At 36.0% G+C, this 13,765-nt stretch overlaps 1 protein-coding gene across 4 annotated transcripts in view; it reads right to left on the bottom strand.

Annotated features, from left to right (window-relative positions):
• Cdk13 (cyclin dependent kinase 13) overlaps positions 1-13,765 on the bottom strand; it is a 101,827-nt gene that overhangs the window by 30,054 nt on the left and 58,008 nt on the right. For all 4 annotated transcript variants that reach the window (XM_075970151.1, XM_075970153.1, XM_075970152.1 and 1 more), the window contains exons 6-7: positions 3,611-3,800; positions 2,787-2,843 (exon numbers count right to left, since the gene is read on the bottom strand). In XM_075970151.1, the coding sequence (XP_075826266.1) occupies positions 2,787-2,843; positions 3,611-3,800 (247 nt within the window). The remainder of the gene's footprint in view (positions 1-2,786; positions 2,844-3,610; positions 3,801-13,765) is intronic.

Below are 13,765 nucleotides of genomic sequence, written 5' to 3'. Positions count from 1 at the left end.
TGTTAATTTGTTTTAAAACTTTGTAGGAACATTGAAGGATTTTGGGTTTTGGTAGTTTTGTGTGTTGAACAAACAGCCTCAAACACGCTAGACAGGTGCTCTACTACTAAGCAACATTTTGAGCCCAGAATTTGGAGATGTAATTATTTTTTCTTCCTTATTTTATATGTATGAGTGTTTTGCCTGTATATCAGTATGTGTTCCATGCGCTTGCCTAGTGCCCATGGAGGCCAAAACCAGAGATGGCTTTAGATATCCTGGAACTGGAGTTCCAGGTGGTAGTGAGGTGTCACGTGGCTGCTAGAAGCCAAACCTGGGTCCTCTGCAAGAGCAACAAGTCCTCTCAACTACTAAGCCAGACCCAGTTTTGGAAATGCTAACTCCATCATTGTAATATTTAGAGTATGAAGCTCATTAACTGGCTTAACCAACATTTCACAGCAGCACTGATGTGGTGGCAGAAATACCACATGGAGGCCATTTCGAGGCGCAACTGAGCTACACACAGTTATGTTTGAGCCTGACCTAAAATACATATATAGTGAAACTCTTGTCTCAAGAAACAGTATTTTGTAACTGAATAAGGATAATAAAAAGACTATAGCCAGTTTCTCACTTTAGGACTATAATTTTTTTCTTCAAACTTCAAACCTGTAATAGAAGCGCTGTTATAATTTTTCCTCAAGAAAAAGCAGTTTATTTCAATTTTTGTGGCAATGCTTTTTTGTCCTATGAGAAAAGATACACACACACATATGGAGAAATACGATATTTTTTTCTGGAACATCTATACCAAGTACACAGGGATATCTTCAATAAAAAGAACTTTTTAGCTATAAAAGGTAATTAGGCGCATTCCAATATGAATGAACCGTAACAAGAAAGAAAGAAAAATACATTGAAGTATAACAGATTGCACCTAGGACAAATACAACTACAGTGAAATATCAAGATATTAAGAAAATAGAGTCCTTAACCAAATAACCCCCGCCCCCCCAAGAATAGCCAGATTGGTCAGAAATTTAAAAATAGTTATTCAAATAAAGCTTTAGATTAAACAACATTAAGATCAGTTCCTTTCCAAATTCTACCAAAAGAAACCTTATTATATTATAGAAATATTTAAAAATTTAGAGCCAGGCAGAGACACACATCTTTAATCTTAACACTTAGAAAGTGGAAGTAGTTGGGTCAGAGTTCAAGGCCAGTCTGGGTTATATAAATATGGGTTGAAAACCCAAACTATATATAGCTCCTTCACCCTGTCAAAACATACCTTAAAGTCACTCAGTCCTTCACACCAGCAGACACAACAGACTGTGTTCAACCCCACAGAACTGATGAGGAAAGTATGGCATATATGCACATAGACTACCATGAAGGTGAGTAGAGAAGGAGATGGGAGGATCTGGGAGTTGGGGAAGTGGAAAGAACAGCACCAAAATATAGTATATGAAAAAAATCTAACAAAAAGTTATAAAAAATAATAAATATCATGTTGTTCAATGTGATGCCATGATGAACCTGAAGGCGGTCAAGTTAAATAAGCCAGGCACAGAAGACAAAGATCACACAACCTCACTTGTATATAGAAACTAAAATACAGACTTTGCAATTAGATGGTAAGAATAAGTTCAAGAGATTTATCAAACAACTTGATAAGTGTAATAACAGTTCAGTATCTTCTTTAAAATTACTAAGAGATTTTAAGCGTTCCTACCACAAAAAATGACATAAGACATTAGCTAATTAGTCTACTTTAGCCATTCTATAATGTTATATATAGATCAAAATAATTTATTGGATATAATTTTATACACCAATAAAATAATTTAAAAACACAACATTTAATTCATGAAGAATTTATAATTACACAAATGTATAAGTAAAATAAGGAAAAAATGGACCACACTGACTATATTTACTAAACTGAATCAACCCATAGCTTGTACACAAAATTATTATTTCAACAAAACATTTTAATTTAAAAGTCTGTATTAATTCAAATAAGAGTCCTATTTCTTTACCACCAGACATAAAGGGAACGTTAGTCAGAGAGCTCCATCTTTCTCTATCTTACACACTGAAATTCCTCACAACTGCTTGCTTAAACAGTTCGAGGGAATTGGGGGGAAAAAAAGAGACTACTGTAGATGTAAGTAAACAAAAACAAAAAAGGTGAAGTTTAAAATAATAAAACAAAGTTTTAGAATTTATATGTACTATTTATAAAGCATATACCAAGCTTTACTATTAAATACACAATTAAGAACCTTAATTCTAGACCCACACTAAAAATTTAAGTATGTTTTAAAAATTTTTAAGTTCATGCAGTCATATTTAACATCATACATTTTAATAAAATTTTATTCATCCACCATTTAAACATCAAATTTATTTAAAAATTGAATATACAAAATTATAAAATTAAATCAGCAAAACCAATTTTTATTACTACTCAGGAACATAAATGTCTATATTTTTAAACAAACAAACAAACAAACCAGCTGGAGAAAGAGCTCAACAAGCACCTATTGCTTTTTCAGACAACCTAGGTTCAGTTCCCAGCACCCACATGGTAGTTCACAACCCTCTGTAACTCCAGTTTCAGAGGATCCAAAATATCTCTTTTAACCTCCACAGGTACAAAACATGCATGTGGTACACATACATACATGTGGCCAAAAACTCATACACATAAAATCAAATAAAAAAATTAACATTGTAAATTTAGCTTCTAAAACTGAACTTCATGCTTACAATAATTCATCTCAAAGTACTCTTACCTTTCTTCTGAGCTATATAAACGAGCAAGTCCAAAATCTGCAAGCTTTATTTGTCCTCTGGTAGAAATAAGACAAAGTAAAAAAGCATTAGTTTATCATGAATTTGATTATGAATATATATATATATATATATATATATATATATATATATATATTTTCCATTTCTAGTGCTGAATTAAGACACATTAAAAAACAAATAAATTCTCTCATTGACCTGCTGTACTACACGCAAAGTTAACTAGTGGAAAATGTACAAGGCAAATTTACAAAGTAACAAGTAGCATATTGCTTTGGATAGTTTCTTTCTGCTGTTGTTATACACCCATTCAATCATCCATATCTACAAGTTCTTAATTTTCAGATTCAACCAGCTGTAGATCAAAACTATTAGAGGGACTATATTGTCCTAAAGATGTACAATCATGTGTGTTAATATTGCCTAAAAGACAGTGTACCAGCTATTTACAAAGCATTTATATTTTTAAACTAGACAAATACTACCTTATTTTATGAAGGGCCTAATGATCCTATAAAAGGATACAGTGTTAAGGGTACTCTTAGAAGCAACCCCCAAAGGGGCCCAACACACTACTATTATTTCAGTGGCACTAGTGTGACAGTATCGCGGGTGCTGCTTCAGTTGAAGGAAGTACCTCAGTGATGCATAGGCAGAGTACTTATTCAAGTAAACAGTACTCAAGAACTAAGTCACAGTGTCTGAAATTTATACTTAAGCTGACTGTTGTTCATTACCCAAAAAATCTGATGAATTAAAAATGAATTTTATAGGAAGTTATATTAACACATAAAGCTCATAGACATACCTATTATTTAGAAGGATATTTGAACATTTAATATCTCTATGCAAAAAGTTCTTCTTATGACAATAATCCAGGCCTTCCATGAGCTGTCTCATAAAAGATTTTATATGATTTTCATTAAAATGAACCAAGCCTGATTCCAGTAGTCCCATCAGATCATGGTCCATATATTCAAATACCAGGTAAAATGCACCTGAGAAAAAGAAAAATTAATATATTAAAGACTTTTATTCCTACAATCTATCTAGATGCTCAAAATTTTTAATAAAATATTGGTATGGGTGATTATCATTGAAAATAATACTCTGTCATGTATTTATAAAACTTGTTTATTCTCTCAGAACTAAGTATCAAAAATATCTCAAAAGACAGTAACAGTAGTTTTCTTCTAAAGATATTCATTATAATACAGATCAACTCTATTCATTTCCACATTTTATAGCTTCGATCTGATTAAATTCTTACCAATATCAGACAAATTGTTTTTCAGTAGAAAGTGAATAAAATCTGTATGCTTCAAAGAAAATCTAAAAGTTTAGAGAACTGGTTTTAATGTAAGGATGTGAGCCCAAACAGAAAAAAAGTCATCTTTAGATAGCATCTATTGAACTTTCAACAAACACATAATTTGTTTAGAAGACAAGTGTTTAGTGTTTAAAAATCTTAAATAAAATAAAATGTATACAAACTGAATCCAAAGCTATACAAACAAATAGTACAATCAAGTGAAGCTTTATAGAGCAAGTTCCAGGAAAGCTATACAGAGGAACCCTGTCTTGAAAAACAAAAACCAAAACAAACAAACAAAAACCCTAACCAAGTCATGCCATCCTCTGTGAAAAGAAGAAAACAGCACCACGCCAAAGACACCCACAGCTCATAATCAGCTTCTTAACTCTCAAAAATGATGCAATCTAAGGATACTCTCTAAAAACTTATTGTGCCTCTGTGAAGAAAATAATCGGAGCACATTTAATAGGAAAATGGTAGGCATTTTGAGATAAAATCTTCATGGTTACTAATTCTGTGTAGACAAAGTTATATTTAGAAGGAAATGTCATTACAGCTGGAAATTTAAAAGAATACAGAGGCCGGGCGGTGGTGGCGCACACCTATAATCCCAGCACTCGGGAGGCATAGGCAGGCGAATCTCTGTGAGTTCGAGGCCAGCCTGGTCTACAAGAGCTAGTTCCAGGACAGGAACCAAAAAAAGCCACAGAGAAACACTGTCTCGAAAATCCAAAAAAAAGAAAAAAGAAAAAGAAAGAATACAGAGGAAGTCACTGGATTAGAGGGGGAAAAAACCAAGATTATACACACAACCACAATTCATTAAAAGTATGCTGTAAGGGTTGGGGAGATGGATCAATGGCTAAGAGTGTTTGCTGTACAAACCTGAAAACCAGAGTTCAACTCTCCAGCACCCATGTAGCAAAAGCTGGGTGTGGCTGTGAGGGTTTTTGTAATCTGTGTTGGGGGTAAAGACAGGTAGGTCCTGAATACTCACTGGCTACCCAGCCTACCTGAAAGGCAAGCATCAGGTTCAATAGAGAACCTATCTCAAGGGTCTAATTACATGGATACAACAGGATCTCCTTCTTCCTCCAGTTTCCCATGAGCACAGCTAGGCACATGCATCCTTGCATGCACGCACACAGATGAATACACTACACACTCTCACAAACAAAAAGTTTTTAATGATATAATAACAGAAAAACACAAATGACTAGAACTAAATTATAACAAGAATTAAACATCAAAATAGAAAAATTTAAGCCAGGTGGTGGTGCATGCCTTTGATCCTAGCACTAGGATCTCTGTGAGTTCAAGGCCAGCCTAGTCTACAAAGCTGGCTTCAGGACAGCCAGAGCTGTTACATAAAGAAACCCTGTCACAAAACCAAACAGACGGACAGAAAGGAAAGAATGACAGGAAGGAAGGAAGGAAGGAAGGAAGGAAGGAAGGAAGGAAGGAGGGAGGGAGGGAGGGAGGGAGGGAGGGAAGGAAGGAAGGAAGGAAGGAAGGAAGGAAGGAAGGAAGGAAGGAAGGAAGGAAGGAAGGAAGGAGCAGGCAAAGGAGACAGAGAGAGAGAGACAGACAAACAGAAAGAGGAGAGAGAGACACAGAGAAAGAGAGAAGTCTATAATGTAATTTCAATAAAAGGACTGATGGTTAGGTTTTATTCTTTTGGCTGAAGGAGAAGGGGTGAGCACTTGAAAAAAAATTATAAAATTCATCTTGAAGAAGTTGTATCAGATCATTGGTCAAACACTGTTGAAAATACACTTTGCCATATAAGAAAGGAATATGCCCTGTACATGCTTAGAGAAAGACACAACAGTGTATTAAATAAAATACACACCAGAAAACAGATTACAAATACTTGCCCAATAATTACAGGAATTTGAATTCTAAAAAAGTAAAAGATGACAGAATAAACTCATTTAGATAAAAAATAACCCATAAGTAGTTACATCAAAGACAAACTAATGAAAATGTAACTAATAGATTCCTCTAAATAATGATTTAGGAATGCCACTGGACAACAATTCAGAACCAATAGGGGAAATGACAACTATGAAAATATTCTCTGCAATATAACAAAGCAAACATCTTTACCATAAAATGTTACTATAAAAACATTTTTACAAAAGAAACTCAACCCATAGAACAAGGGGAGAAATAAAATAGATGATCAGATGGACACAATGGTGTATGTCTGTAATCCTAGCATTTTGGAAGCAAGAGAAAAACCAGAAGGTCAAAGTCATCCCAGGCTCTGTATTAGGCTAAAGTAGAACCTCCAATATTCAAAGAATGTCTGTGTCTCACTACTACTTCAAATGAACAGATCAAAACAATATACCATTTTCCAAGAGTATACAACATTAGCAAAGGTGAGAAAGGGAAGTATTAATACTTAGAAGATGTGTTTTATTTCTAGTTGCACAGATCACAGATTAACTCACTAGCTCACAGGTAGCTACTGAGTACTTGCAGCAAATCCAAAATAGTTTTTAAGTATGAAATGTGCACCAGGTTTCTATTACTTAATATCTCAGTAAAATGCTAACACAACTAGGTATGGTATACAGGCATTCAATATACACACAAATGCAAAGCCAAACTGCTTTATATAGCAAGACTTTGCTCAGAAAATTTAATACTAGTAATAATTAATGATAATGGTGACTCAATGGTTAAAAGTCCTTGTTTCTCTTGCAGAAGACCTGAGTTCAATTCCTAGAACCCATTATCAAGCGGCTCACAGCTAGATGTAATGATAGCTCTAGGGGATATATTCTCTTTTGGCTTCCATGAGCATCCATCCACATCCACATACACAGGCATGCACGCACACACAAGTAAAAACAAATCCTTTAGTGATAATATATGTTAAAGATCATGCACTGAAATAACCAAAGACAACTTAGCAGACACTAGGTTAAAAAATTATTAAAATTAGTTGGGTGGTGGAAGCACACACCTTTAGTCCCAGCATTCAAGAGGCAGAGGCAGGCAGATCTCCAAGTTTAAGGCCAGCATAGTCTATAAAGTGACTTCCCAGACAGCCAGGGCTACTCAGAGAAACCCTGTCTCAAATAACAAAAAAATTATTAAAATTGATTTAATTTCATCTGTTTCATTTTAAAACAAAATTACTAGATAACATTTCATTTTGAAATAAAAAGTTTCCCATTCTATTTCTGTCAAGTAGAAATAAATGAGAGGACTAAGAATTGGAACAAGACAAAATGGTTTCTGCTCCCAGAAACCATAAAATTCAATGGAAAATTACCAGAAACAGTAAAAATTCAGAAAAAGTGTAACATAAAATAGTCACTAATATTAGCTACCAATTAAAAGATAAGCTAGAACCTATTGATAATAGTTATGAAAGAAAAAACTCCTAAATATGCAAAAACTTAAAAATTCCTTTGTAAGATAGAATACACAGATAGGAGTGTGCAAAAGAATAAAAATGCCAATCTTCCCAAATTAATTTGTAAATTATGCAAAAGCCCAATTTCTAAATTAGCGTTGTGCTTTAAACAGTAACATGCCCCATAGGTTCATGTACTTGAATACCTGATACCAAGTTAACAGTACTGTTTGGGAAGGCTATGGAATCTTTAAGAGGGGAGCTTGCTGGAGTAAGAACAATGAAGGCAGGCTTTGAGATTTACAGCCTGGCCTTACTTACCTCTGATTCCCTCTTACTACTTCCAGTGAATGGATGAAAAGAGATCACTCTGCTTCCTGACTGCTATGCCATATGCTTTTCCTGCCATCTTGGACCAAATCCCCTGATGAACTATAAGCCAAAATAAATCATTTTCCCCTAACTTGTATTTTGTCAGGGTATTTTATCACAACAAGAAAAGTAACAAATGCAAAATGCAATGAGTTTAAAAAAAAAACCCTTACAATATAGATTATAAAGAAAAAACTGAGAAAAACAAAAGCATCTGAAAGAGGAAAGAGATAAATAAACAATGGTTCTACATCCAATTTTAACAAGTTTTTTAAAATTATAATGTAAATTATTTCTGTAAAGACCAAGTGTGATTCAGGAAATCCAAAAACAGATTCCAAGTGCACACTGAATTTTTACGGTAGAGTTAGCAGGTGACAAGCAGGTAGGCTCAGGTGACAAGCAGGCATGAAGACCTGATTCCAGATCCTCAGCACCATGTAAAACTCGGGCAAAGCAGCACATGACTGTAATACCAGTGTTGGGAAGGTAGATCCCTATATTTCACTGGCCAGTGAGACTGACTATAAGAGAAATCCAGTCTCAAAACTAAAGTAGAAAACAAATAAGAAAACACCCAATTTAAGAAGGAAAAAGGGAAGGGAAAAGAAGGGGGGAAGAAACAGTTGATAGTGACCTCAAGCTTCTACATGCACTTAACACACCCACACAAACAGGTACCTACACCTCACATACACTCACTCACCCACCCCACAGAAGTAAAGGAAAGGAGGAAGACAGACAACATAAAAAGGCATTTCACTCAGTAGGATGGTCTTCTTAGCAAGCAGTGGTAGGATAACTGAATACCCAGATATAATGAGGTAAAAAGTCTGTCCTAATGACAGCCACCAACATAAAAACCAAATAAACCAATTATAGAACTACGAAATGAAAACAGAAGCAATTGTTCAAAATAATTTCTTATGTTGAGAGTGTGGAAAACACCCAAAGGGGGAGGGGGTCGGGAAGAAGACAAATAACTGTGACTACTATCTCTAACTTTCAAAAAAAAAAAGGCATAATATAACCTCACAACTAACCAATAAGAAATATCCACGGGGGCTGGAAAGACGGCTCAGTAGGTAACGTACTTGACAACTAAGCCCAGACACCAGCGGTGGATCCCCAGAACCCACAAAAAGGTAAAATGAGAAATTCCACCAAGTTGTCCTCTGATCACACATATGCAACCCCCATACACATATCATGCATGTATTGTATTGTACATGTATTACAGACAATGGTAATAAATTTTATATAAAAGCAAAGAAACCCCCATCAGAGCCATTACCAAAGTAGGAAGACAAGAAATAAACCAATGATCTGGAAACCCAGTGTGAATTAAGTTTGAATAAATGGTAAGGGGACAGATTTAACCAGGAGAGATATCTAAACCGGCCTAACATGATGTGGGAGTGTCATATATCAATCTGTTGATTTCATTGGTTAAGCAATAAAGAAACTGCTTGGCCCTCATAGGTTAAAACATAGGTGGGAGGAGTAAACAGAACAGAAGGCTGGGAGAAAGAAGCTGAGTCAAGGAGTTGTCATGATTCTCCCACTTCAGGCAGACGCAGGTTAAGATCATTCCTGGTAAGCCAGCTCGTGGGCTACACAGATTATAAGAAATGGGCTAGTCCAGGTGCGAGAGTTAGCCGAGAAAAGGCTAGATATAATGGGCCAAGCGGTCTTTAAAAGAATACAGTTTCCGTGTAATTATTTCAGGGCATAAGCTAGAGCTAGCCATGTGGGCAGCCGGGTGCCGGGGACGCAGCCCCGCCGCTCCTATTTCAACACTAACAACCTATGTTCAAATTCAGATGCAACGAGGTGCAGGAAAGAACCAACTCTCAATAGTTGTCCTCTGACCTCCACTCTGAAATACACACATAGGTATTTACCCCCTGACAGACACACCCACACCATAAATTAAAGAACAGAATATTTGGGCTGCAAAGATGACTTAGCAAATAGAAGGTAATAAATTCAATCCTTGAAACCCAAAGGTGAATGGAGAGACTGACTTCACAAAGTTGCCCTCTGACCTCCAAGTCATGGTACATGCACATGCACACACTTGTGGGAACACACATACACAAAAAAATAATAATAAATAATTAAATTGGTAATAACAATATTTAATGAGGGATTCAGGACATCTCCTAAATTTTTATCACTGGAGCCCTACATCAAAATGATCATGAAAGAAATTCAGTGTCCCCAGTGAAATGAGGAAATGTAGTATTTGTAATAATCCCAGAGCAGTGATCCTCAACCTGTAGGTCATGACCCCTTTAAAAGTTATTAAACACACACACACAAACAAAACTCACAGGGATCACATATCAGACATTTACATTACAATTCATAGTATTTTACGGTTGGGGGGGGGGTCACCACAACATGAGGAACTATATTAAAGGGTCACAGGATTAAGAAGGTTGAGAACCATTGGCCCAGAGCATCTTGTTCTTAGCAAGGCTTGTCCTTCAGAGGAAGTTCTTCCCAGAGTTTAACCAATAGGTTCTACTGGACTCTTCCACCTCTGGAGCCCTCCTAGCCTTCAACTAACCAAAACAAGGCTCAACTCTAGCACACTCCAGTTGTATCTATCTCATTTAAGGGTGAGAAAAACCAGTCACAATTAAGAAGTACCTATGAACAACACAGCCTTGAAGCACAAGCTTGCTAAAAACTAAAGAAATAATAGTTCCCCTACCCCAATTCCATACCGTTAATAGTGCTCATAGACGAAAACCCAGAGAGTGCGTCAAAAGAGCATGTTTCAGGCCCTATTTAGAAAAAAAAAAGACTTCAGAGAAACTGAAAACTAACTAGGAAGACAAGCCATAAACAGGAGAGGACATTCTAGCCTCAAACCCTAACTAGTAAAACAAATAGTAAAACTGGCCGAAACAGATAGCCAGTTGAGCATAAAAGCTTACACTAAAGACCTAAGTACCTCAATAATCATGTATTATTTAAGACTTCAAAGAAAGTTTACAAAGCATATTAAAACATAGTCTCAAGAAACACAATAAGCATCAGCACCAAAAGTAAACAGAATTATCTGATTAGGAACTTTTATAAGCTATGATGAATATGCTAGGAACACTAGCTGAAATGAGAACACAACATGTCAGAACACATGGGCAATGTAAATAGAAAAATAGAAGTTCTAAGAACTGTTGGAACTTTAACACTGCAACAGAAATAAAAAAAAAATGTCTTTTTAGTATCCTGTACAGATCTAAAACCACATCAGCTTACACTCTTTGCTTGCCTGTGTGATGTGGACATAATGACTTTCCTGCTCACTTCTTGTGCAAGATCAAGCCAGCACATCAGAATACCTTGTAAGCCATAAAAGTGTTTACAATGGAGGGAGAGCTTACCATTGTACTTTTATTTCATTAGTCCACATATGAAGGGAAGCTACAGTTTGAATCTTAAAATTACTAATATATGTAAATACATTAATTTTGGAAATCAATGGCAATAAAATCAAGCCCTGTTAGTCTTTGCTGTCTATGCTAAAGACTTTGTTCTAAAATGCACCTGTAATATAAAGGAAAACAAAATGTTTCTACTTTAAAAAAACAACAAAAAAAGGAAAAAAGTTATCTTTCATGGGTCAATCAATATACCAAACACATCCAAGGAAAGAATCACTAAGTAAAAGGATATGTTAACAGGAATGCTCAAAAGTGATGTGTAGCTGGGTGGTGGTGGTTATACCTTTAATCCCAGCACTTGGGAGGCAGACAAAGGTGGATCTCTGTGAGTTTAAGTTCAGCCTGGTCTACAGAGTTAGTTCCAGGACAGCCAGGGGGAGAAAGGGGGGAATATAAAAAAGAGAAAGGGAAAAAAATCCTCTGGTTCTAGACAGTAAAGCAATAGTATGGATATCTGGAAAAGTCATAGGGAATTATACTATTAACTATCTAGTTACAATACATGTAAACTGGCATATAAATACACATATATAATTTAAATGAAATTTTCTCATCTAGGCTGCCAGAAGCCACAGATCCCCTAGAAAACAAAACAAAACAAAACATCTTTCCAACTCCAGACAGGAGAGGCCCTCTTCTGAGCCGGTCAGAGCTATCCAGGACATTAGTAAAATATTGTGTGCTACTGTTATTGCCCTTGGTAGTCCCCTAGAGTTGAAAGGTAAATCCATATTGCTGAAGACTTAACTCTTCAGAAATAGGGCCCAGAGGCCCCTGAGCTAGAAATGACCTAGCCTCCTCCCTGAGGATTAGCTTTCAGGGTACCAGAAGCCACCATGCAAGCTAATGAACCACAACATAGACCAGCATGACACTGTAACCCTAAGAGTGCAGTAATGGCAAAACCTTGTTGGTAACCAACAGTTCTCTAATTAGACCCAAGACCTGCTCAACAAGAGAAAATTAATGTCTGATACTGGAAACACAGCCAACCACCTGAAGCTAATATAGTCATGGATCTTGGAGGAAAACCCACAACTGCCATTTTCCTAAACCAGCATAATACCTAACTACATTCTGGACATTTGTTCTTAGACCCATAGATAAATGTAGTCCTCACCCCAATGACTACTTCTTTTTACAACAGATGGAGACCATTACAGAAAACCACAAGCAATCAAAATGCAGAGTTGTGTCCAGTCCCAAGGATACATTGATAATATAACCAACCCCCTAAGAATAAGGATCACTGTGGCAGAAAGACAAGAGTCTGAGTAACAGTGAGTTTGCTGTGAGACTGTCTCTCATAGGAGTAGCAGAAGTTATATTCATAAGGCTTCACTAATGTGACTGCCTACACATCAACTGAATACAACAGATATGCTGACGTGGATGACGAAAGCCCAGGAGATCTCAACCTTACACAAAAACTACACAACCAAAGAATGCTAACAGTTGGAGAAATACTCTTCACCACAAAAAAAGCACACCAGCTGGTTATCCAATACCAAATGTTTTCAAGTCTGAAACCATGCACAAATAAGTAACATATAAACTAAGCAGGTTATACTTATATATTCAGGAATGTGTGTATGTATATAAGATATGCATATACATATGTAACAATTATTAATGAAAAATCCAGGAATTTGAAAGAGAGCAAAGAGTTTGAGGGGAGGAAAGAAAAAGGAGAAATGATGTGATTATAATGTCAAAAAGAAAAGAAAAAAGGTTAAGGTATACAAAAGATGGGGGGGTGACTAGTTCCAGAGTGCCTCTGGATCTAAGGCTGCAAAAGCCAATTCCTGTCAGAATCTCCACATGGTGTCCATCCCCCAATAATTATGTTACTCATTTCTACAAACTAAATATATGGGAGTTCAATATCCTATCAGTTTTTTTGGTTTTTTTTAAATATTTATTTATTTATTATGTATACAATATTCTGTCTGTATGCCTGAAGGCCAGAAGAGGGCGCCAGACCTCTTTACAGGTAGTTGTGAGCCACCATGTGGTTGCTGGGAATTGAACTCAGGACCTTTGGAAGAGCAGGCAATGCTCTTAACCACTGAGCCATCTCTCCAGCCCCTCCTATTAGTTTTTGAAGTAATGTTCTCAATAGCTTTTTTTTTATTAAATCCACCTGTCTCTGCCTCCCAAGTGCTAGGATTAAATGTGTGCACCACCACCACTCAGCTTTAAATTTACATTTTTAACAGAAAGATACTTTTACCAGCTTCTGTATGTTCGCTGATAGTAATAAATGGTTTGTGTTTAAAGGTGACAAGTTAACGCAGTTTCTAGAAATACATACCTCTGAGACTGCCTACACTGAAGATAATGAATATATCCTTTTGATCATAGACTACATTAATATAAATATTACATTAAAGTTCACCTATTTCTTTGTAAATATTTTCTAATTATCAACAGAACAATTTTTCT

This window comes from Microtus pennsylvanicus, chromosome 4, assembly GCF_037038515.1.
Source record: "Microtus pennsylvanicus isolate mMicPen1 chromosome 4, mMicPen1.hap1, whole genome shotgun sequence".
Lineage (NCBI taxonomy): Eukaryota > Metazoa > Chordata > Mammalia > Rodentia > Cricetidae > Microtus > Microtus pennsylvanicus.
This window is presented reverse-complemented; position numbering and strand designations above follow the sequence as displayed.